Raw genomic sequence first — 22972 nt, 5'->3', positions numbered from 1 at the left:
TAAAGATGGGATATCATCGAAAGTATAAAAATTTACAATGCACAAGTAAGAAACATATAAAGTTGTGCTAATGCACAAGAAAACACATGAAACTTAAAATATACGTCCACAGACGTTGAAATATATCACACACGACTTTCCAAGGCAAGAACTTTGAAAAATATAAATTGAGCACAATGACACCAATACTAATTCTGTCAGTAGAAAACTACTAATCAAAAAGAAGCACTTTGCCACATGATCCTACAAACGATTTACATTTCACTGAGGTACGTTGGAACAAGATTTCACAATCATCGGTGCACAGTCTAAACTAAGTCATAATTATTATCACTGAAAAAGGAGTCACATACCTTTGCAAATCCCCTATTCCATTTCAGTTCATTCGACATTCCTTGATAATGGCACTTAACAACGGGTATCACACAAAATTCCAGATAAAAGTTCTTATATTCCTTTCGTAGCAATTCTGACTTCTGCCTATAATAAGTTGACTTTCGTGTTCTTTTAATGGTCATCATACCATAAAGAATTCTTTCATAATAGCAAATATTGATCCATTTAGTTTCTTGGTAAATCCATACGATACACATGCACTATTTGTTGCGCATGTGGTTTATTTGAGTTATAAGACCCTAGGAAGGCTTCATTCCAAATTATTGTTTTACCCAACCTCAAATATCATTTCGCTATACTTGATCTTTGCATTGTAAACCGCGTTTTGCAAAATGATTACTCTTTGATATTTGATCGATAAATTTTTTTGAAAAAACTCGATTTTCTTTTTGAAGGTTATACATGGTTTCTGTTGTGATCATGTCCGAACTTCCTTATTAAAACTCGTTTTATCCAAACCCAGTTAACTTGCTCTCAATACGTAATCAATTCGAAGTCCCATATGATGGGTTAAAACCATCATATTCAAAATAGTCCCAACAAGCACTTCAATTCTCTTGAACCATAACATGCTTGTTTAGTCTTCGAATTTATCAAATCATTTATTTGATCACGATCACTTTGTGATGACATTTTCACAAATTTGAAGATTGCGCTAATCTAGGATTTAATTATTTATTTATTTATATTAAATCCGCTTTATTGATTTATTTTATGAAAGCAATCTTAACACAATTGTGTGCTAAGATAATGATCCACCATTTCATGTCCTAATTCCTTAGTCCTTACAACCTAAATCGAGCCTTTCGTGATATTTCTTACCTTATCATCATTGATCGAAAAACATTATATAAACTTAATTATATATAGTATTCCTACATTTAAAATTTTTGTTAAAACCATTAAGGTAAAGAATTTATATTTTTACGTATAAAATTTTGTTTGAAGTATATTCTCATTTAAGTTTATGCATTTATTATTGGCAATTAATATTAGTTTTATTATTAGTACTAATATATTAATAGTAATAGTGTTAGTATTATTTTTAGATACTAGAGTTATTATCAAGGGCATGTATTGAATAGTCTAGCCTTAGTTAGGCATGGACTGGCCACCTATGCTTAAACAAGGCAGCACTAACCAATATCCGCCGTGATAATGACTAATTAATTAAGTCATCATACTTATTTAGTAAATTTCAATTATATATAAAAATATTTTTATATTATATATATAGAAATATATATACTTGTACTGTAAAGAGAAGACATATTTTCATAAAACAATTAAAAGGGACGAATAGAATTATCTAAATAATCATAAACAAAACATATTATAAATAAATGTTCATCTTGATTAATATTTCACAACCATTAAATACTTATAGAAATATTCTTTTATATTAAAATATCAAATGTCATTTACGCAAGCCAATACTTAAGTATGCTTGATATTAAAATAAACATTTATTATTCTACTTTTATGATTTAAAATACCATAATCTTATAGTTAAACACACTTGATTTTAAAAATAATAATCATAAGTTCTAGAATATTGGGTAAACCTACATCATTATTTTGTCAAAGTTACCACGGGTTTTAATATTTAAACCTATCTATATTTATTTATTATTCGACCTTATGATAACATAAAAAGGAAAAAGGATTTTTCTTCAAACATTTTGATTAAAATCATCTGAATACAATTATAAGACAAAAATACACCAACTTTATTGTCTTTTCATGTATTCTTACAAATCACCCATCTTAACACATTAATTTTCTCATATCATAATTTAATATCTGACAAAACATTTTCATGTTTTCATTTTATTTTGACCCGGTCAATCTTAAGTCTTCCTTAGGTACCAATCAAGGTAAGTTTTCTTCTGACAAAGAATTTTACTAATTCCAAAAAGTTCTTCACATTCATTTTAAGAATCTATAGATCATATATCTTTTGGCTTGAACCCAATCACCTTGAAATATATATATATATATATATATATATATATATATATATATACCATTTCATCTTATTCGTTTGAACATTTCATCTTTTGAAATATCCAGAAAGCCTCCTTGAAACTCTCGAATTCGAAAACAATAAATTTATTCGGTCATCATTGAATTCTTTACAAACCCTTTGCAGCGTCCGAATAGATTTGTAGCCTGTGCTAAACCCTATTCATACGCCATTCGTTTGATTTGTCATATTCTTGGTACAATTATGTACTCAGATTACGATACACTAAATTCTATTGTCCAGTACCATTTAAGTAAACGATATTGACTTTCGGATAATCATTGACAAATCATTTTCCATACTTCCATTCACAAATAGATATTTATCAATTCAGAATCTCCCCTAATTGATCAAAGTAAGTTCATTTCGGATATTGAATCCAATTATTTCTATAAATCATTTCTATTTTTAAAATTCATACCCCTCAAAATATTTTTTGATTCCATTCCGCGATACATTGTTTCTCTTAATGAGAAGAAGAAACATAACCCAAGAAAATATCATAATCCAAATCTCGAGGACGAGATTTTATTAAGGTGGGGAGAATGTAACAACTCTCGCTAAAATTAATACTTAGTATGATTAATTAATCAGTTAATCAATATTAATTAAGCTAACAAGATTAATTTAGCTAAGTAAGGTTTATTAAAAATAGATATATATGGGGTCGTATAAGAATGTTTAATATTAATAATAAAATATATTATTTTTTTTCCTTACTCCGTTTTTAATGAAACTTAGGTTAAAACGTAGATAAAAATATGCTCGTTCTAAAGACATATTCGTCGTTTTATAAAACGTTATATTTTAAAAGTTATACGAGAAAAACGAGTGAAGCAGCTGAATTAATATATATAAGCAAGCTAGCTAGCACGTCAAGCAGGTAGGCAGGCACGTCACTATCCCACATCGACAGAATTAGGTTGAGGTGCTTGCTTGCTTGCTTACTATAAATAGGAAGCTTAGGATTCATTTTTCTTTGCTCATTTCTCTTCTTCTCTCTATACGTTGGTGTTCTAACCAATAATCACCGATACGATATTCTGTTCGGTCGATTCAGGAACCAACTAACGGATGCCAAAGTATTATACTTTGTGAATTTCGTTAAACGGAATCCAAAGTACTACTTTGTGAGTTCGTTAAACGGATGCCAAAGTGCTATACTTTGTGAGTTCGTTAAACGGATGCCAAAGTACTGTCTGAATAAGACTACACTTTGTGAAGTTCGTTAAGGTTCGAATCTCGTGACTATCGTTGAGGTTTGATTTGGGTTTTACACAAATATGTATTCCATTCTGTTAAGCTATATGTTTAACTACCGAAAATACTCCCCACCACACACACATGCGAATCACTAATTAGTATAGCAGGGTGCTGCTACGATACAGGGTATTAACTCGATCGCTATTACGATTCATTTTCCGACCGATCAATATATCCAATGGATGTTTAAGTGCCACCCACATTAGGGTTATACTTTGTCGTTCGTCGTTAAATCGATGGATGTTTAAGTATCGCACTTTATCGTTCGTTGTGAGAATTTGATCTCGTGAGTTATCGTAATTGTTGTATTAAGTTACCTACCTAGTTCGTGTGCACTAGGTTACAAGGCTATTTCAATAGGCTAAGCTTTGCCTGTATAAATCTGCAATATATCAAGGCTTATCTATAGACTAAACTTTGGCCGTATGAATCTGCATGTTTATAATGTGAGTCATTCTCTTTTTATCAACTGTTTTACAATACTCCAAATTATTTTCAAGGTTATAATTACAGGGATTAAGTCTTTGTAATCACCAAATTACAGCTGGTATGTGGGGGTATTGTGCACATTACTATTTTTATCACTCTAGGTGAGTGAGTATCACTCTATGTGAGTGAGTATTACTCTGTGTAAGTTAGCCGTCACTATTTGGGGCGACAGGACCCAATAGTGGTATGACCACAGTCACAGATCCGGACGAGTGACAAATACCTATTCTTGATAATTGGTTGATAAAAACATTGTAATCGCTCTTAATACTGTAAATTATAACAAATATGTTTTTGTGCAAACTGAATGAACTCACTCAGTATTTCCCCGCTGACAAAACCTTTTTAAAACGCGTTTCAGGTAATTAGAGTATATTGGAGTAAGAATTGGATCCGACACCGAAGGCATCAAGAAGTGGCTTATTCTATTAATTAAATCAACTTAAGAAATATTGTTTTTATTAAAAGCTACCTTTGTAAAACATGGAATTTATTCCATCTATTTAAATAAAATCCGGTATTTTCTAAACTCTGATATTTTTCCTAACTCACGGTCCTGATGAAATTTCCGCTGCAATGTTTTTCAAAAAAAAAAATAACCACCGGTACCACGGGACTGCTCACGGCACCCGATTCCGTCCAGGGTGGGTCGGGGGTCGTGACAGCCAGCCCCCGGATGGTTTTTCTACCATAACCGGGTTGGACAACCAAGTCTGGTACTTGACTTCCCGCAGGATGCCTGCGGAGAGAAGTTCTTCGACCTGCTCACGCATCGCCTGGTTTTTTGCGGATCCAAGGTGGCGTTGGCCTTGGATCACCGGCTTGATACCTGGTAAGGTATTCAAGAAATGTTGTGCAATGTCGCGTGGGACCCCGGTCATGTCTGCGGGTGCCCATGCAAAAATATCTTGGTTCTTGAAGAGCAGCTGCTTCAGGTGCGCCCTGGTGTTGGGGGACAAGGCGTGGCCCAACGTGACCTTTTGTTCTGGGTATTTTGCGTTGAAGACCCATTTTTCTGGTTGGTTGTTGGGGGTTGGCCTTGCTATCTTGGTCGGACGCAGTTCGTCCGACGTCATAACTTCCCTGCGTGCATAGATTATCGCAACCCCTGTTTCGGTTGGGAAACCGATTGCAGAGTGGGGTACGGACGTAATCATGTTGAAATCACCTTGGGATTCTCTCCTAAGGAGCACGTCATATTTGGAAGTATGAGGTAAAACCATGAAGTTTACTTCTTCTGTTCGTGTGTGCCTTCCGCTGGTGAGGCGCACAGGAAACGTAATTTGGCCAAGGGGAAAGACGGTTTCCCCTGCGAACCCGGCCAATGGGTAATCCACTGCTTGCAACCGATCTTTGTCTTCCTGATCGAACTGGTTGAAGCACTGCTCGTATATGATATCAGAAGTACTGCCTGGGTCGATAAATAATCGCTCGGTGCAGTAGTGAGCTAGTTGGCCGGTGATAACGACGGCGCGCATGTCGCGCGGACCGCCTCGGACTTTTGGGAAAACGACTTGCTCGTCTTTCCAGTCATTGTCCGGTCTTCTCGCCGCCTTGCGCGGCCTTCCTTTGCCTCCGTTGATCATATGGGTTGAGGCCACATACATGGTTCTCTTCCCTGAGGAGGTGCCCTCGCCATGGGGGGTGATGCGTTTGGTGGCTTTGTGCCCACCGGGCAACAAGTGTTGCAGCTTCCCCTCCTTTAGGGCTCGCACAATCTCCAGCCGGAGACTGATGCAGTTATTTGTTGTGTGGCCCGAGTCCTTATGATACTCACAATAAAGAGTGAGATCTTGATTTTTCTTGGACTTCATTGGTTGGGCCGGTCGCAGGGTCTGCGCGTCCGTAAGGAGGACTTCGCTCGGTGACTTGGTGATCTCGGTCCAGTTGCGGTCCCGAGATTCTTTCTTTGACGCCCGGTTATCCCGTTGGGCGTTAATAGTTGCCCTTGCGTCAAACTGGTTGGTACGCGGGAAGTATGGTTTGGAATCGCTGCCGCGATTCCTGCATCCCGGTTGCGCTTATTGTTGCGCTTGGGCTCGTAGCGGGAGGTTTGACCTTCCGCTTGGGGCAGTGCCTTTGTGAGGTGCGGTTTAAGGGATCGCTGAGTCTGGGCGTATGTCTTGACCGCAGTTATGACATCCTCCCATTTCTTCGGCAAGCCGTCTTTGCCGGAGATAGTCATAACCATCTGTTCATCTCTGACTGCTTTGATGAAGTGGTTACGTGCCAGTTGGTCAGCCACGTCGCCAATCTCCAGGCATTCTTTATTGTATCGGACGACGAATGCTTCGAGAGATTTGTCGTCCCTTCACCAGATATTCATGACGTCCATCGTATCATGTACGTCACGTCGCTGCTGGCTGAAATGTGCGAGGAACTTTGCATGTAGTTCCTCAAATGAGGCAAGTGATCCTACTGGCAAAGAATCGAACCAAACCCTGGCCAGACCCGTCAGGGTCTGGGGGAAAAAATGACACCAGGTGGGCTCGTCCCACCTGCCGTTGCACCCTGAGCCCATGAAAATATTCATGTGATCGTCCGGGTCGGACGAACCGTTGTATTTCCCAATGTTGAATGGGAATTTTGTAGTGGTGACATGGGCGTGTGCGATTCTTCGGGCGAATTTAGAGTTTTCGGCCGCGGCTCTTGGTCTGTAGGGTTGGTTTTCGGGGCGCTTTGCAGCGCGGAGGTATGTGTTGCGGGGGTGAGTGGGAGGAGAATAGTTGTGTCCTCCCGGTCTGCTGCTAGTGTCATGAGAATCCCCGCAATATGTATGGTCGTCCAGGTCGGTACGGCCATATCCTTCGTGTTGGGGCAGCGGTCCCAGCCGGCTTTGGATGCCGGAACCGCGGTGGACTGTGGATTGCCGCCTGTTATCGCCTTGGGGGCCCAGGCGGCTTTGTATTGGGCCTCTGGTGCGAGACCCATATGAGGAATCGTCCTCATTTATTGTGCGGACCTCACAGTAAGAGGATCCGCGGTCTTCACGCCTGCTTCTGGAGGCTGGACGTGAGGGTGCCCTGCCGTCATATTGTAAAATACGAACCGCAGGTGTATGTGGTGCCGGGGTAGGCCCGGCTTGTACTTGCGCTTCAGCGCAAGCTCGGTTGTATGTTGCGGCCAGCAGAGCCGCCTGCTGGTCATACCAGGTGTGAGGGTCCATGTCCGGAGGGACCACAGATGCGTACTGTGATAGGTCGTGTCCGAACGTTAAGGATGGACCCCTTTGCGTTGATGTGCCAATTTGGCCAGGATTTAGGTCTGGGGGAGCGGTCCCCGCATTCCCTGGGTTGGTGGGGTTTAGGTTATCCCCGGTAGTGTTATGTATGCGATCTGACATGATCTTTTGAGAGGGAGAGGGATGGTACAAAAAATTGCTTAAGAGTAGCGGTGGGCGCCAATGATGAAACAATGGTTAACCGGGCAGGGTTAACACACTGGTCTCGTCAAGAAGGGTTAATCCCTTCCTCTCGAGGATCGCTGGCTGGATCGCCTGCCGGTTGATCTCCTGCACAAGGAAACAAACCGTGACTCGTAACAAGGAGGATGGGGTGAGGGGTGCTCCTTGTTACCACTCCCCGGCGTGAGAATCAGTAGTCTGCTTGGGAAGCAAAGTATGATAGTCGTAGTAGTGAGAGAGTTGTGAAGAGATACCTCAAACCTGGTTTGGGGTTGGTATTTATAGCCGAGGAGTGAAGGAGGAGGTGGATGGATAGACTGACGGCATGCTGCACCTTTGCAGGTGTGTCAGGCATGTCGGCTGTGGAGGTGACGCCACGTCAATCTGTCGCTTACGTAGACCTGACAGGCGGCTGCCATTGGTGCTACTTGCTCTGTGGTGTCAGTCCCACTTGCTGAGTGTACAGGATGCGGTGCGGGCCGCATCGCTATTTGCGGTAACTGTAGACGTTCCGGCTTCTCACTCTTTGATCAAGAAATACACGAGATGCGGTGCCAAGCCGCATCGTCGTCTGTGGTGACTGTTGCTGTTATCCAGCTCCCTTGCATTGATAGAAGTGTTCACTGGATGCGGTGCTAGGCCGCGTCGCTGTGAACGCTTCCGTTTTCATACACCAGATGCGGTGCCATGCCGCATCACTATACCGTTCTTATATTCCAGGTGAGTCCTCCTCCATCATTGGGCAGATTGGATTTAACCACTGTGTCGGCGTGTTCCCGCACGGACACAGGTAGGTTGTTAGCTAGTGGGGGTTTTGATAAGGGTAATGGTCACTCGCGGTCGATGCTGACGCGAGATCTGGGACCATACCCCTTGAGTCACCAATCGTATTGTGGTTGGTTTTATTTACTTAATTACGTTGTTCAATATGATTGGTGGCTCGATCCTGGTCATGTCACGCCTCCAAGCGGTGATACTCTGCTGGTGGATTTTGGGGGTGTGACAGGTTGTGCCTCGGGTTCGTCACATCTATTCTCCAAACACTTCCCTTTGATTCCGTAAACCCTATCAAGTCAAACGGGCAACCTATTTTCTTGCTAAATGTTTTCCTCACTGTAGCTACACTCTTGTACTCCCCCAAGACTGTATTGAAACCAAACCTTGAAATTACTTCCTCTTTTATTCGATCTTTTAATCACAATGACGTAACCATTGTCCTTTCCCATCTTTTGTACCCAATCCACCAACTCATCATGTGACGAAAAGGTCCGGTTTGTATCAAACGAAAATATAATTGGGTAAGAGCCTTCCTCATCGACTAACAGATCCTCCTGCTCACCACCCTCTCCCTGATCGAGATAGTCTTGCTGTACATAGCTCTGCTCACCATGGTAACCGTGGTCAGGATAGTCTTGTTGTACATAGCTCTGCTCACCACAGTAACCTTGGTCGGGATAGTTTGGCTGACCGTACGGATATTCATCCTGAGGATATGGTTCACCTCTGTATCCGTAATCCGAATAGCCGTGTTGTGCGTATGAGTCTTCCACAGAGATATTCAAATCCAGCTGCACCGTATTATCACGATAACGAATGCTAGATACAACCTCCTCCTCCCTCATGTTGGACGGGATCTGTTTATCGTACGAGTCAGAAATGGCGCTTCCCTCGTAAGAATCTGGAACAACGGACTCGTCAAGGTATTCACCGAAAAGATAATTGCTAAACCACGACATTGTATTTTGAAGAAACGCTACTAAAACAACAAAACACGCGTTTGTTTGAAACACCTTTGCGATTTTGAATTTTGAATGAAATATTTAATGCATGGCCTGCCTTCTTAAAAGCATCCGAATTTGGGACCAAAGCGCCGCGCTTTGGCCAAAGCGCAACGCTTAGGGTTCCTCGTGACCCGGCTAACAACCTCGTACAGAATCAAACCTCGTATCAAAGTCACATTACCTTTTGCCTGAAAAAGAACCCTAAACGATGCGCTTTAGCCAAAGCACAATGCTTTAGGAGTGTGGAAATAAAGATGCTTGTGTGAATATCATGATCCTAAAATAATTGAAAAACTTGCTTGTAAAGCACTCAAACTTCTGACTTTTCAGTTTCCACTACAAAAAAGTATAATTATACCTAAGGTGACATATGCACGATTGTCACAAGAGTAAATTGGGAGGGTACATCGGCCCCTCTTCTTGGCAGTAGTTTCACAACACCCACCCTTCACCCTTGTGTTTTTGTGAGGAATTGTTTATCGGTAATTTGGCTTGGCGGGTTGAACTAATGAACTTGAATGTAGCGTATATATTTATTCGTGTCCAGGACTTTAACCTTAAGTCAAACACACTAAAATCGTTTAACTTATTTGTATAAACGAGTCAATTGGGTTTGATGTGTTGTAATCAAGTTGTAAAATGGGTCAACAGAGTTGCAATAAATGGGTCAAGCGTGTCATAAATGGGTTAGTGGGTTGCGGCGTTGCCCTAGTTAAACATGTCAATCTACACATGATCATTTAATTACACAGGTTAAACAGGTCAACCCAAACATGACATGTTTTCTAAACGGATTAAAAAATGACAACACAACGCCTGGTTACATTGCTCAATGGAGGCTCTCATAAGCTTCTAAATCCAGACTAGGTTTTTGAATACTCAAAACTTGCCATAACTCACTTGCTCAAAAACTATGGTGGTGGTGTTTAACCTTTTTTACAAAAAATATCATTTGACCTTTAAAAAAAATCATTTGAGCTTTTTTAGAAAGGTGGTGTAGAATAAGTTTGATAAAGCAACTTAACCTTTTTTCTTTTACAAAAATATCATTTCATTTTCTTTTTAAATTAAGAAATTGTTTCAGTCAACAAAAAACTTTCACTGTTTCACACGATGCACCCATGCGTGTTGTGACTCAACAAATTCAATTTATTGCGCCAGATTCTAGTGAAGACCGTGATTTGACTTGAGACTACAACTTGGTAGTTGGTGGGACCCTGGTACATCATCATGGATCTCCTGCGCCATGCATGGATATGCTGTACCAATTTCAGAAAGGTGGTGCAGAAGAATTGATCTGTTAGGGTGTAAGGGGTGCTCACCTAATAGGTGAGTCCCCCATCTTACACATAGCCAATCAGATCAAGCTACGTCAACTCCCCTAATACACTCCCCTAATACATTGTTTTGATGGCGGCACTCACCTATTAGGTGAGTTGTTTTTTTTTTTTTATTCTAAAATAATGCATGTTTTATAAATTAAAAAAAGATTAGTAAAAATAAAAATTAAATAAAAGACATTTCATTAAATTAAAAAAAAAACATTCGAACTAGAAAAAAAGATACATTCAACCTAAAAAAATATAAAAACAAACTACTCCTCGTCCGAATCAACTTCAAGGTGAGGCAAATCTAAACTTCCGAGATGCTCAACGAGATCGTGTTTTAGCCTCCAATGCGTGTCTTCGTCAATGAGCTCCGTATAGGCTGTATCATCGAAGACGGGTTCGACTGGAGGATCTTGAATATGAACCGGTGCTATCGCCCTTCCGTCGTCTTTTATAATCATGTTGTGTAAAATAAGGCACGTATACACGATGGACCTTATTTTTTTCACCGTTTTCGAACGCATTGGACGATTTAGTATTCCCCACTTCGACTTTAACACACCAAACGCCCGTTCCACATCTTTTCTTGCGGCCTCGTGTTGCCTCTTGAATTTTTTTTCGTTCGGGTCGTGTGGATATGGAAAAGACTTCACAAACACGGACCAGGTAGGGTAGATCCCATCAGTAAGATAATACCCGCGTTTGTATAAATGGTTGTTCACTTGAAATGGACAATTTGGCGCCGTTCCATTTCGTTGAGCAAGAAATAACGGAGATTGTTGCAGCACGTTGATATCGTTTTGTGAACCCGCTGGCCCACAAAAAGCATGCCAAGTCTACAAATCTTGAGACGCTACCGCTTCTAACATAACCGTCGGGTATTGATGATCGCCTCTCATGTATTGTCCACGCAATTCTGTGGGGCACATTCTCCAGACGAAGTGTGTACAATCCAGACTCCCTAACATGCCAGGTAGGTGATGCCTATCCTCATGAGCCTGATACAATAGCGCGATGTCGTGGCTCGTTGGTCTACGTAGGAATTCACCGCCATACCTTTTAAAAATAAAAATTAAATAAAAGACATTTCATTAAATTAAAAAAAAAAAACATTCGAACTAGAAAAAAAAAAATACATTCACCGCCATACCTTTTGCATACCGTCTCGCAGAAATATTCAAGGCACTCATGAGAGGTCCTTTCAGACATATTTAAATACTCGTCCCCCTCGTCTGGTGGGTTACCGGTTGCAAGTTGTTTAATTGCCGAAGTAACCTTTTGCAACGGTGTAAAGCTTTTCTTCATTCTCCCGTCTAAGCCTTCTTGAAACCACTCGTCATACGCTTCCACGTCACTAACAATTTTTAGGAACAAAGACTTGGACATACGAAACCTGTGACGAAAAGTATCTTCACTAAATTTTGGATTTTCATCAAAATAATCGGCCATGAGTGTCTCGTGGCCCCCCACACGATCTCGACGGACATATTTTTTTTTACTAGACGATGCCGTGTCTAGTAGCTCCGCTTGTTGGATGAGATTTTGGAAGAAAACTAAGCTACTATCGCTTGACGACGCATCTCCATCGTCGGGAAAGTCGGGTAGGGTAGAAAGAAACGGGAACTTGGAATCCATTTTGTGTTTGAAAGATATAAATTTGAGAATTTTGGTGTTGGTTTGTTGTGAATGTGGTAAAAAATGAATTAAGATTGGTTAGTATATATATTGTTTTAAAAAAAATTGATTTTTTTTTTAAAAATTCGACCGTTGGTAAACGGTCAATTCTCGATCCACGCGCAAAATCAATCGGTGAACCCACAATCAAAACCCACCCCGAATCGGGACCCCGCGGTGATGGCGGCGGTGTTCCCGATCGGGGAAAGGCCTCACCGATGGGACTCCCCGAGAACGCCCCGTTCACCCTTATGCAAATGCAACCTTTGAAATTTGTTACGCCAAAGGACATCCATCAAACACTGAATAACTTTTTTTTATACAATTGAAGGCTATTTGGTCAAAACTCATCAGTCAAGATCGCCAATTTTAGTGATTTTCCCTAAAATAAATGAAGAATGTTATTGTTCAAAGTGATTTCTTTCATTGATACAATATGGAATATATACATGATTACAATCACATAAATTAGGAAAGAGATAATTACAAGGATCATATCTCTATTTACACAAATATAATCTATTACACCCCCGCAGTCGAAGAAAGAGGTGGACGAATGTTGAGACTGGAGCGGAAATCATCGAAAAGCACTCATGGTAGACCTTTGGTAAAGATATCAGCAATCTGAAGACGAGTCGGTGTATGAAGAATGTGAATCGTACCTCGTTGAACATGCTCCCGTACGAAATGTATATCAATCTCAATGTGTTTAGTGCGCTGATGTTGAACCGGATTAGAGGATAGATAGATTGCACTAATATTATCACAGTATACTAATGTGGCTGTGGAGACCGGCCGACGTAACTCGAGAAGGAGATTACGAATCCAACAGATTTCAGCAACTACGTTGGCAACCGGACGGTATTCGGCTTCGGCACTGGATCTAGAAATAGTCGACTGTCGCTTGGAGGACCAGGATAAGAGATTTTGTCCCATGTAAACACAATAATCGGAGGTGGACCGTCGAGTATCCGGACACCCAGCCCAATCGGCATCGGTATAGGCCCGAAGTGAGATGTCGGCACAAGGGGAGAGGGTAAGACCGTAAGAAGCTGTGCCACGAATGTAACGGATAATACGCTTGAGTGCGTTCCAGTGTTCAGAGCCGGGATTATGCATGTGAATGCAAATTTGTTGAACTGCATAACTGATGTCGGGCCTAGTAAACGTGAGATACTGAAGCGCCTCGGCAAGGCTACGATATAAGGTGGGGTTATCAAAAGGTTCACTAGAAGTAGCCCCAAGTTTTGGTTTTGTATCTACTGGGGTAGCGACGGGGTTGCATGTATCCATACCCGCGCGGTTGACAATGTCAAGAGCATAAGACTGTTGTGAAAGAAACAGTTGATGACCAGTGCGAGTGACCGTAATACCCAAGAAATAGCTGAGAGGTCCAAGATCTTTCATTGCAAATTCAGCCGCTAGGCTGCCCATAAGCTTCAAACGAAGAGAATCAGATGAAGTAGTGAGTATAATATCATCGACGTAAATCAATAAGTATGCAACGTCACCCCCGTGTTGATATGTAAAAAGAGAGTTGTCACAGCGACTCTGTAGAAATCCCATAGAGGTAACGAAATCAGTGAAGCGTTGGTACCACGCCCTCAGAGCTTGTTTGAGGCCATAAAGAGATTTCTTGAGACGACAAACGTGATCAGGATAGTCTCTGTGTCGAAAACCCATGGGTTGATACATATACACAGTCTCAGTAAGGTTTCCGTGAAGGAAAGCATTGGTGACATCCAATTGATGAATGGGCCAAGACTGTGATAATGCCAATGTTAGAACTGTCCGAATAGTAGCCGGTTTAACAACCGGGCTAAACGTTTCCCCACAATCAATACCGACCTCCTGATTTCTCCCATCGCACACTAGTCGTGCCTTGTACCTTTCTAACGAACCATCGGACCTGTATTTGTGGCGAAATAACCACATGCTCCGAATAATATGCATATCCGAATGTCTCGGGACAAGTTCCCAAGTCTTGTTTTTAATTAAAGCATTAAATTCGCTTTGCATGGCGTTAAACCATTCCGGGTTAGACAAGGCAACTTTGGGGTTGGTGGGAATAGGGACGACGGTTGCGGTGGAAAGGTTAAAGATTTGTTTGGGTTTTGATATACCGGATATTGCACGGGTGTGCATTGTGCGAGATGGTGGGGGGGGGGAATCGGGATTGGACTGTGAATCGAAGTAGCGGGGCTGGTGTCGGATGTGGTGGGTAAGGAATGGGTTTGAGATGTTGAGGGTGGGTTGTTTGGGCTTAAGGGTGACGAAAAAGAGGTAGGGTGGGGCTGGGCCGAGAGATGGTGTGGGCCGAGAGATGGAGTAGGGTGTTGGGCCAGTGGGGCGGTATTGGGTAAAGAAGATGAGGGAGGGTTAACGGTATGTGTAGGAGGAGTGTTGGGCCTAGGGGTGGGTGATTGAGGAGTTGGGCCGAGAATTGGGGACTGGATGGTATGGGGTATGAGGTGGTAGGGATGAACAACGTCATCTAGAAAGTGGTATGTAGAAGGAGTTTGTTTGTGGTTTTTGGCAAAAGGGAATATGGTTTCATCAAAAAGTACGTGTCGATTTATAGTGATAGTGCGGGACTTGAGGTCAAGGCATTTATATCCGCGATGGTTGGACGGATAGCCAAGAAACACACATGGGTAGGAACGATAAGCGAGTTTGTGAATAGTCGTGTTTGGGATAAACGGGTAGCAAATACACCCGAACACGCGGAGATGTTCGTAGGTGGGCATGCAATGGTATAGACGTTGAGTGGGTGTTTGAAATTGATGTATTTTGGTTGGAATAATGTTTAAAAGATAGGTTGCAGTTTCAAGTGCATGATGCCAATATATGTTCGGGGTCGAAGAGTGGGCCATAATGGTTCGCATAAGGTTGTTAATGGTGCGGATTTTTCGTTCGGCTTTGCCATTTTGGGATGAGGTGTGAGGCCAAGAAAAGCGAAAATGCATGCCATGTAAGGAGCAAAAGTTATGAAATTGGTTTTTGGCATATTCACGTCCGTTGTCACATTGAAATTGCTTTATTTTTGTGCCAAATTGAGTTTGGATAAAGGTATTAAATTTCGTAAACATAGTAATAACATCGGATTTGTGAGCGATAGGGTAGGTCCATAAAAAATTGGTATAGTCATCCAAAAATAAAACATAATAACAGTGTCCCCCATTAGAGAGGATGGGAGATGTCCAAACATCACTATGAACGATATCAAAAGGTTGAAAAGTACTTGAAGTAGAAGCAACAAACGGAAGTCGAGTATGTTTTCCAAAAATACAAGCAGTGCAAACTTTATTATTTAAAGAACCACAATAAATGGAATTAGAAGTTTTCAAATTTTGCAAAATAGCCGGGCCAGGGTGACCAAGTCTTTGATGCCAAATGTCTTGGGAAATAGCTGCATAGGTGGAAGCAGTGTGGAGAGTAGTGATGTTGGATGGACTGAGAGTGTAAAGATCCCCCGAACTATTGCACCGTAGGATAGGTTTCTTGGTCCGAAGGTCCTTCACAGTAAAACCATAAGGGTCAAATTCAACAGATAATTGGTTGTCAGTGGTAAAACGACGAACAGATATAAGGTTTTTAACAAGATTGGGAGCATATAGGACATTGTTAAGTTTAAAAGGGGGAAAGGGTGGTGGAAGTGTTATGTTGCCTTGTCCGAGAACCGGAATAGTTTTGCCATTGCCAACAATAATGTTACGAATAATGCTAGAATTAAAAATAGACCAAAACTTATCAAATTGCGGAGACATAGTACCTGATGCGCCCGTATCCATGGTCCATGATGAATCATTGTTTTGAAGCGCCAAGTTATACGGTGCTTGAGCGATATCCGTCGGAGAATAGCCGGTTGAGTATGTCTGTGCCGATGTTTGAGTGGTGGGTTTTGGGCCTAAGATGCCTTGGGCCGATGACTGAGATTGGGCCGGTTGTGGAGGAGAAGGATGTGAGGGGTATGGACATGGGGGCGGTGCCCATTGGGCCCAATTATGGGATTGTTGCTGTTGTGAGTTAAGAGCCTAAGGGGGTGGAGGCCAATAATATGAAGGGTAGTATGGTGGGTGCTATGGATATCAACCCCGACTCGAAGAGGAAGGACCGTGACCACGACCTCGGCCCCGGCCACGGCCGCATCCCTGATCGGTGGGGGCAGTATTGTCGGACCGATGATAGGCTTGGTTTTCAGGGGGTTGGCGGCTGGTGGATTCGGTGGTGGTGTGAAGTGCGGTACCGGCCGTTTGAGCGGATACTTTGGCTTGAGCAATCTTCCGTTCTTCGACTTGACAGAGGCGCGATCTGGTGTTGTAGAAATCTGGGAGGGGTTGGGTTTGCTGAAGTATGAGAGAGATGTTCTCATATTGATCGGTCAGGCCGGTGAGAATATGCAGAACCAGTTGGTTTTCGGATATAGTGGAACCAAGACTAATGAGTTGGTCATGTAGAAGCTTCATGTTTTGACAATATTCGGTCATATTGGGAAACTGGTCAAGGCGTGTATTGAAGAATTTGTTTTGAATGGTGATGGTACGGGCGGCTTGATTGTCAAGAAACAGGTTTTTGAGGCGGCACCACGCGTCATACGCGGTGGTATTAGTGATCATAATGGTGTGCATGAGGTCTTGAGATATGGTACCGTAGATCCATTGTAGAACAATGGAATCAATACGTTCCCATGATTCAAGATAGGTTTGTTTGGCCGCCGGTGTTTTATTCTTATCTTTGTCGGAGGAGTCTTTGGAGGTGGAGGAAGAGGTGGTAGATTCACGGGGTTGGAGGTGATCGAAGACATCATATGCCTTGCAGTGGAGGACGAAAAGTTCGGCCCAAGTATTGTAGTGCTCGGTTTGGCTATCAAGTATCAAGGGAATAGAGTTCTTGATATTATTGATGGTGACAGCCGGGTGTATCGGAGAAGACATGTCGGCCGATAGGGGAAGGAATACGGCGGACAAGAGGAATAAAAGAAAAAATTGAGGGAGAAGGTTTAGGGTTTTAGGCTCTTGATACCATGAAGAATGTTATGGTTCAAAGTGATTTCTTTCATTGATACAATATGGAATATATACATGATTACAATCACATAAATTAGGAAAGAGATAATTACAAGGATCCTATCTCTATTTACACAAATATAATCTATTAGTAAAGCTTTGAAAATAAACTAGTACATATATGCATTTGCTTTTATTCACAAAAAAAAAAAAAAAAAAAAAAAAAAAAAAAAAAAAAAACTTCTTGTAGTTATCAAATGTTTATGTTGTCAGAGTTTTCTTATTCATGTTTTTAGGCCTAAAGATATATCTAAGATAGATGCAATTTTTAGGAAATCCAACACATCTGGCAAAAAAATACATGTGTTCTAGGACAATAAATGTAAATGAAAAAAGTGATTGAATTTGACAACAGTTACACGTCCTTGTATGTAAGCATCCATTGTTTTGGTCAAAGTGAAGTGCAGCAAGAGATGATCATCAGATAGACATACAGCTGACTGTTGGCGATCCAACGAAGCGCGAGTGTGTCGATCTGAAAGATCTTTCGTATGGATCAAAATCAGCATCTGCTTCTCTTCTCATTCTGCGGTACTCTTCTGTCATATTCGTCAACGATTCCATGATTTCCGATATTGTCGGTCTCAGTCCCTTGTCACCCTGATCAAAAGCCAGCAACCTTCATTAACATAATATAACTTTAACTTAATATTCAATTTACATTTCCCGCTTTACCTGAGTACACAGGGACACAAGAACAGCAAACTTTGAGAGTGTTTTTAGAGGGATCGTTCTTCTCAGGGCTGGTTCAACCATCTCATCCAAGGACTCATTGTCATGAAGCCGCGAAGATGCCCATTGCACCAACGAGTTCTCTTCTTTTGGTTCAAGTCTGTTCATAAACAAACAAGTATATGGAATTATCACTTAACATATAGTAAAATGTCATTTTCGTCCCTGAGGTTGGACCACTTTTGCGATTTTGGTCCAAAGGTTTGTTTTTCCGCATCTGGTTCCAAAAGGTTTAAAATCTTGTCATCTTCATCCAACTCGTTAATACATCCATTTCTCCGTTAAATGAGGGGCATTTCCATCTTTTTAGACATTTTTTTATTAAGATAAAAAAAACACTATAAGAAATAAAGATCCACCTCTGTTGACTTTCTCCCCACCAAACTCTTTAATCATCACAAAAAATGAAAATACCCCTAACTTAACGTTAAAAATAAATGGAGTTAACGAGTTGAATGAAAATGGCAAGATCTCAAACCTTTTGGATCCAGATGCGGAAAAACAAACCTTTGGACCAAAATCGCAAAAGTAGCCAAACCTCAGGGACGAAAATGGCATTTTACTCTAACATAAATATAACCGTATAACAGATGAACATATATATATGTAATGGGTTGGGGCATACCCATCAAAAGGCTTCTTTCCAGTTAAAAGCTCCAAGAGCAGCACTCCAAAGGCGTAAATGTCATCCTTCTGGTTACCAGATACAGGTTGGCTGTGTTCAGGAGCCATGCCGCCAATTTCCATTTCAGAAACCTGGTTAAATAAGGATTAACTGGTTAAAAGCTTCTTTTAGCTATTGTGTATTTGACCCATATTGTCAAACACAACCCAGATCGACCCATTTATAAGTAAATGGGTCAAAATTTCCACCTCTACAGACTGTAATTGTACCTCAGGTTTAGCACTCTTTATTGTTAGGGGCTTCAAAAGAGCTAGACAACAGTCAGAGATGCGAGGAGTTAGATCTTCATCAAGTAAGACATTAGCAGCCTTTAGATTTCCATGAGCCAAAGGAGGCACACATGTGGAGTGCAGGTAGCTGAAACAAATGAAATCGAATGAGAAACACATAACTTCATTTGGTCTAGTTTAAAGGCCAAAACAAAAAAACATGGGACAATAATGAGATGAGAATGAGATGTGATTCTTACTTCAAAGCTCGGGCTATTCCAAGAGCAATTTTGAGACGAAGGCCCCAAGATAAAGGCATGTATGCTTCAGAATGCAAAGCATGAGCAAGAGAGAGATTTCTTGCATATTCATACACAAGCATATGTTTTCCCGGTTCTACACAGTACCCATGAAGTGTTATGATGTTTGGATGCCTTAAACGCGATGTGTTCCATATCACTTCTAAGAACTGTTGTTCTTCATGCATAGAGAGTGTGATCGTGCTTATGCACTTGACCGCAAAGACCTTGAACAAGCCAAAACAAAAAAAATAAAAAACTAACAAATAAAAATCATAACGGGTCGATTTCAACCCATTTACTTATGACTAGACCAATGCAGGTTATGTTTCCGTTTCCTCACATACGGGTCAAACTCACCCAAAGCGTATACTTATATCCATAAAACCTCATATAGCTTGTTCTATTCAAAAGGTTATATCATTACTGAAATATAAACTTTGTACTTGTATTTATCACACTACTTCTCTAAACAAGAATTTGACCTGTTACCTAATCAACCCGACCCACTCATTTTGACAATCTAGACAAAAAAAAGTGTTGAAAGTTATACTTGTCCATCAGGGAATTCTGCTCTGAACACGGACCCGAGAGATCCTTCCCCTAGAAAATTACTTCGGTTGAAGTTATTTGTGGCTAATTCCAGTTCGCCCTCTGCGTATAATTTCGCACCAATCCGCATTTTACTCTTCTTAGCAAAACTTCTTCTTCTGTTCACTCTCACAACTTTCGTACGGACTGGCGGTACATGCCGTATCTCACTCGGTGAGCTGATAACCGAGACTTCTGGGCTCACCTCACGGACAGTAGCTGAACCATCTGAAAACAAAAATATTTCAATAATCTTTATTTAAGAAAATGCAATTATTAGTGAATAGAGCTTGCCTCTGGTGATACTGAGTGGAAGAGAATGCTGTGAACCTTTAACGCTTTCTTGGATTCTAAGCTTTCTACCACATTTACAGAACCAAATTACGATGAGGAGTAGTAAGAATGCTATCAGTAGTGTACCACTACCGACAAAAATGACTAGTTTGCCGATTTTTTTCTTTTTGGGCTTCGTGGGTTCAGGCAAAGGATAATTCTTGACCGCACTTGACTCGGTAGATGGCGGAGCGGTAATATTCTGCTGATCTGGCGGACTGTCGAAAGGAAAATCCCAGGGTGGAGTGTTTTCCCCTTTGTCAAACATGTTACCGCCGAACCTTTATAGATTATAAATTTAGTCATATATAAGTAAAAACAAGAAAAACGATGAACGGGAGAAGTTTAGTTATGTTAGCTCACCACAGATTGTGTATATATTGGAATTGTCTTGGAATGATACCGCTAAAATGGTTATCTTGTATGTTCCTGACATAGTATGGATTGGAATTTAGCATCACGAAAAGTTGAAAACAAAGAAACTGATGAAAGATTTTACAGACAGCTTACAAATCTGTTAGTTGAAGACTAGCTAGAAATATTACTGATCCTGTGAATTCATTATGCTGCAAGTACCTGTAAATTTGTTCCATAAACTAATAAAACCAAATACAGATTTTGTGTAGATATTAATTGATTGAATTGATAGGCACACTGACAGTTTTGATAGGCCTTTAAGTGTTGCAAATGAACTTGGTAGGTCACCGATAAACTCGTTGTAAGACAGGTCCCTGTAACACCAGAGTCGATTAACCTTTTGTTGTCAAAACGTAAAAGATGATATCATAGATCATGAAAGTCAAGCATATATACATATTGAGAAAAGAAATTCACATCATACATGTCTCTGAGAGATGATAGGCCCGTGAATACATTCCCAACCGGCCCGTTTAAAAAGTTGTGGCTCAAATTCCTGCAAGGAAAAAAGTTCATGACTGTTTGATCGTAGGTGATGAAAGTTATGGGGGGGGGGGGGTTAACTTACATATGTCTAAGATTTCTCATCGAAGATAACGAGTAAGGTATGTATTGACTTAAATTGTTGCATGCCAAATTTCTGCATTCAAAGGAAATAATAGTCTATCGATCGACTACTTCTAACAGCTTATAAAAAATGTCTGTTATGTCAATATCAGTGGAGAGAAACTTACAAGTGTGTTAGATTTAAAGGCAGCCCGTATGGAATTTCACCGTAAATGTTGTTGTTGCTAAGATCCCTAGTATTCACAGAACCACAATTTAGAAAGTAGGAAACTAGTACGATAAAGTTCATGTGATTTTGAAACTTACAGTTGCTTCAAGTGATGAAGATTATTGAGCTCGTAACCAAGGCTTCCACTAATGTTCATATTGTTAAGTTTACTGCATATTTAGTGAAGGTAAGTTCATTGTAAAATCACAAGTCTTTGTGGTAAATCATAGTTTTAACTACACTTTGTTTATAATATATAGAAAAGAACACACAACTCTTTTGAATGGTAGGATCAGCTCTAAAGGAAAACATTTAAAATTACATTTGGACGATCGAAGAACCGACACAGTAAACTCCAATCCATGATTCTTCACACGGATCACCGCCACTTGATTTCCATCCCCTGAGCTGTGGTGGACTATTAAAAGACGTATACAGATCTTGAAGAGCTTTTACTGCCCAAATTACACAAAATTATCACATACAGTACTGTAATTAGAATGAATTCCTATGCTACCAAGCAGTTATTCAGTATGTTACTGTGATCATATTCCAAAAGAACAATTCAAGATTTTACAACCATGCTTTCTAAAGAACAATAAAACCCAACTCCAATTATCATGAAAGAGGTTCATATTAAGGAAACTCTGTTCTTATTTAAGAGTAGTTTTCTAAAAATCAAGAAGAAATACCATCGGAAACATCGGTATGCGCAGAACTGTGTGGAACCAGCAACAATAACGCAAATACACTGAAAAACAACAATCCACAGCAGCAATTCATCGTTGAAACTTATCTCAGCAGACGAAATAGCTAAAGAATTCCTTACAAATCGCCTGAAAACACAGAAATTAACATGAGTATATAGAACTGATTCCACTTATAAGGATCGATATTCAATTCTTACGTAACTACACGATGAATTGATGAATAATCAAGAAAAACATCGATTAATCACTTGATAATTGCACTTTAATAGAGAAATACGCTTCGAACAAAACCTAGATCACTTAAAAAGGTACTCACTGTTGTTATAAGAGTTAGGGTTCTCCATATACCTTCAAAGAAGCCTGCTCTCAGTAAAATCGTCACTTTAGTGTGTGTGTGTGTGAGAGAGAGAGAGAGAGTTGCAGAGGACAAGAGGCTGGTAAAGAGAATACGGGGTGCTACGTCAGCAAACGAACGGTTAGTTTGTTACGTTCGCGCTTCCTTGTACATAAGAGATGTTGTAACTCGTGCTTTAAAAGTTGTACACCAGCGATAGATAATTTTCAAATCTTCCCTACGTAGATTTTTGGTACAGTAATAAAGATGTTAATTTTGGAGTAAATTACACTCTTTTATGTTACCGCGTTTGCAGGCGGTGTCCTTTGCCTTTAAATTTGACAAGTTTTGTCCTTAATGTTTCAAAATCCTGCACGTTCTACCCTTCAGGCCAAACCCAGTTAGATTTTTTGATTAAATCTGGTCATGTGCCTTGTACATGAGGGCATTCTTGTCATTTC

The 22972-nt window shown here is 40.6% G+C and overlaps 2 protein-coding genes across 4 annotated transcripts; both read right to left on the bottom strand.

Annotated features, from left to right (window-relative positions):
• Positions 1-16448: 16448 nt before the first annotated feature.
• On the bottom strand, positions 16449-17294 carry LOC110944649. Its single transcript, XM_022186302.1, has one exon. The coding sequence runs from the start codon at positions 17292-17294 to the stop codon at positions 16449-16451; it is 846 nt and encodes a 281-aa protein (XP_022041994.1).
• Positions 17295-17616: 322 nt separating this feature from the next.
• On the bottom strand, positions 17617-22684 carry LOC110865289 (protein STRUBBELIG-RECEPTOR FAMILY 2). 3 transcript variants are annotated; one of them, XM_022114532.2, is made up of 17 exons: positions 22526-22684; positions 22160-22303; positions 21790-21922; positions 21566-21637; positions 21427-21492; positions 21261-21332; positions 21117-21188; positions 20935-21006; positions 20786-20851; positions 20639-20704; positions 20237-20556; positions 19905-20170; positions 19313-19578; positions 19053-19200; positions 18784-18914; positions 18102-18258; positions 17617-18026 (listed from the first exon to the last, which is right to left on the bottom strand). In XM_022114532.2, exons 2-17 carry the CDS (start codon positions 22248-22250, stop codon positions 17847-17849), a joined length of 2178 nt encoding a protein of 725 aa, XP_021970224.1. In that variant the 5' UTR covers positions 22251-22303; positions 22526-22684; the 3' UTR covers positions 17617-17846. The 3 variants fall into 3 exon arrangements, with proteins under 3 accessions (XP_021970224.1, XP_021970223.1, XP_021970226.1); XM_022114531.2 differs by having other exon boundaries at positions 22494-22676; XM_022114534.2 differs by lacking the exon at positions 22526-22684 and adding an exon at positions 22375-22457.
• Between the last annotated feature and the right edge of the window lie 288 nt (positions 22685-22972).

Source organism: Helianthus annuus, chromosome 6 (genome assembly GCF_002127325.2).
Source record: "Helianthus annuus cultivar XRQ/B chromosome 6, HanXRQr2.0-SUNRISE, whole genome shotgun sequence".
Lineage (NCBI taxonomy): Eukaryota > Viridiplantae > Streptophyta > Magnoliopsida > Asterales > Asteraceae > Helianthus > Helianthus annuus.
Note: the sequence above shows the minus strand (reverse complement) of the source record. Positions and strands in the feature narration are given on the sequence as shown.

Bases quoted from the DNA above. Each gene is read 5' to 3' on its own strand.
- LOC110865289 (XM_022114532.2), bottom strand. From the start codon at position 22,250: ATGAATTGCTGCTGTGGATTGTTGTTTTTCAGTGTATTTGCGTTATTG. The intron at 21,007-21,116 runs GTATGATGTGAA...CTGGTGTTACAG, and splicing joins CTATCATCTCTCAGAGACAT to GGACCTGTCTTACAACGAGT. The intron at 18,915-19,052 runs GTACAATTACAG...TTATTTAACCAG, and splicing joins TAAAGAGTGCTAAACCTGAG to GTTTCTGAAATGGAAATTGG.
- LOC110944649 (XM_022186302.1), bottom strand. From the start codon at position 17,294: ATGTCTTCTCCGATACACCCGGCTGTCACCATCAATAATATCAAGAAC.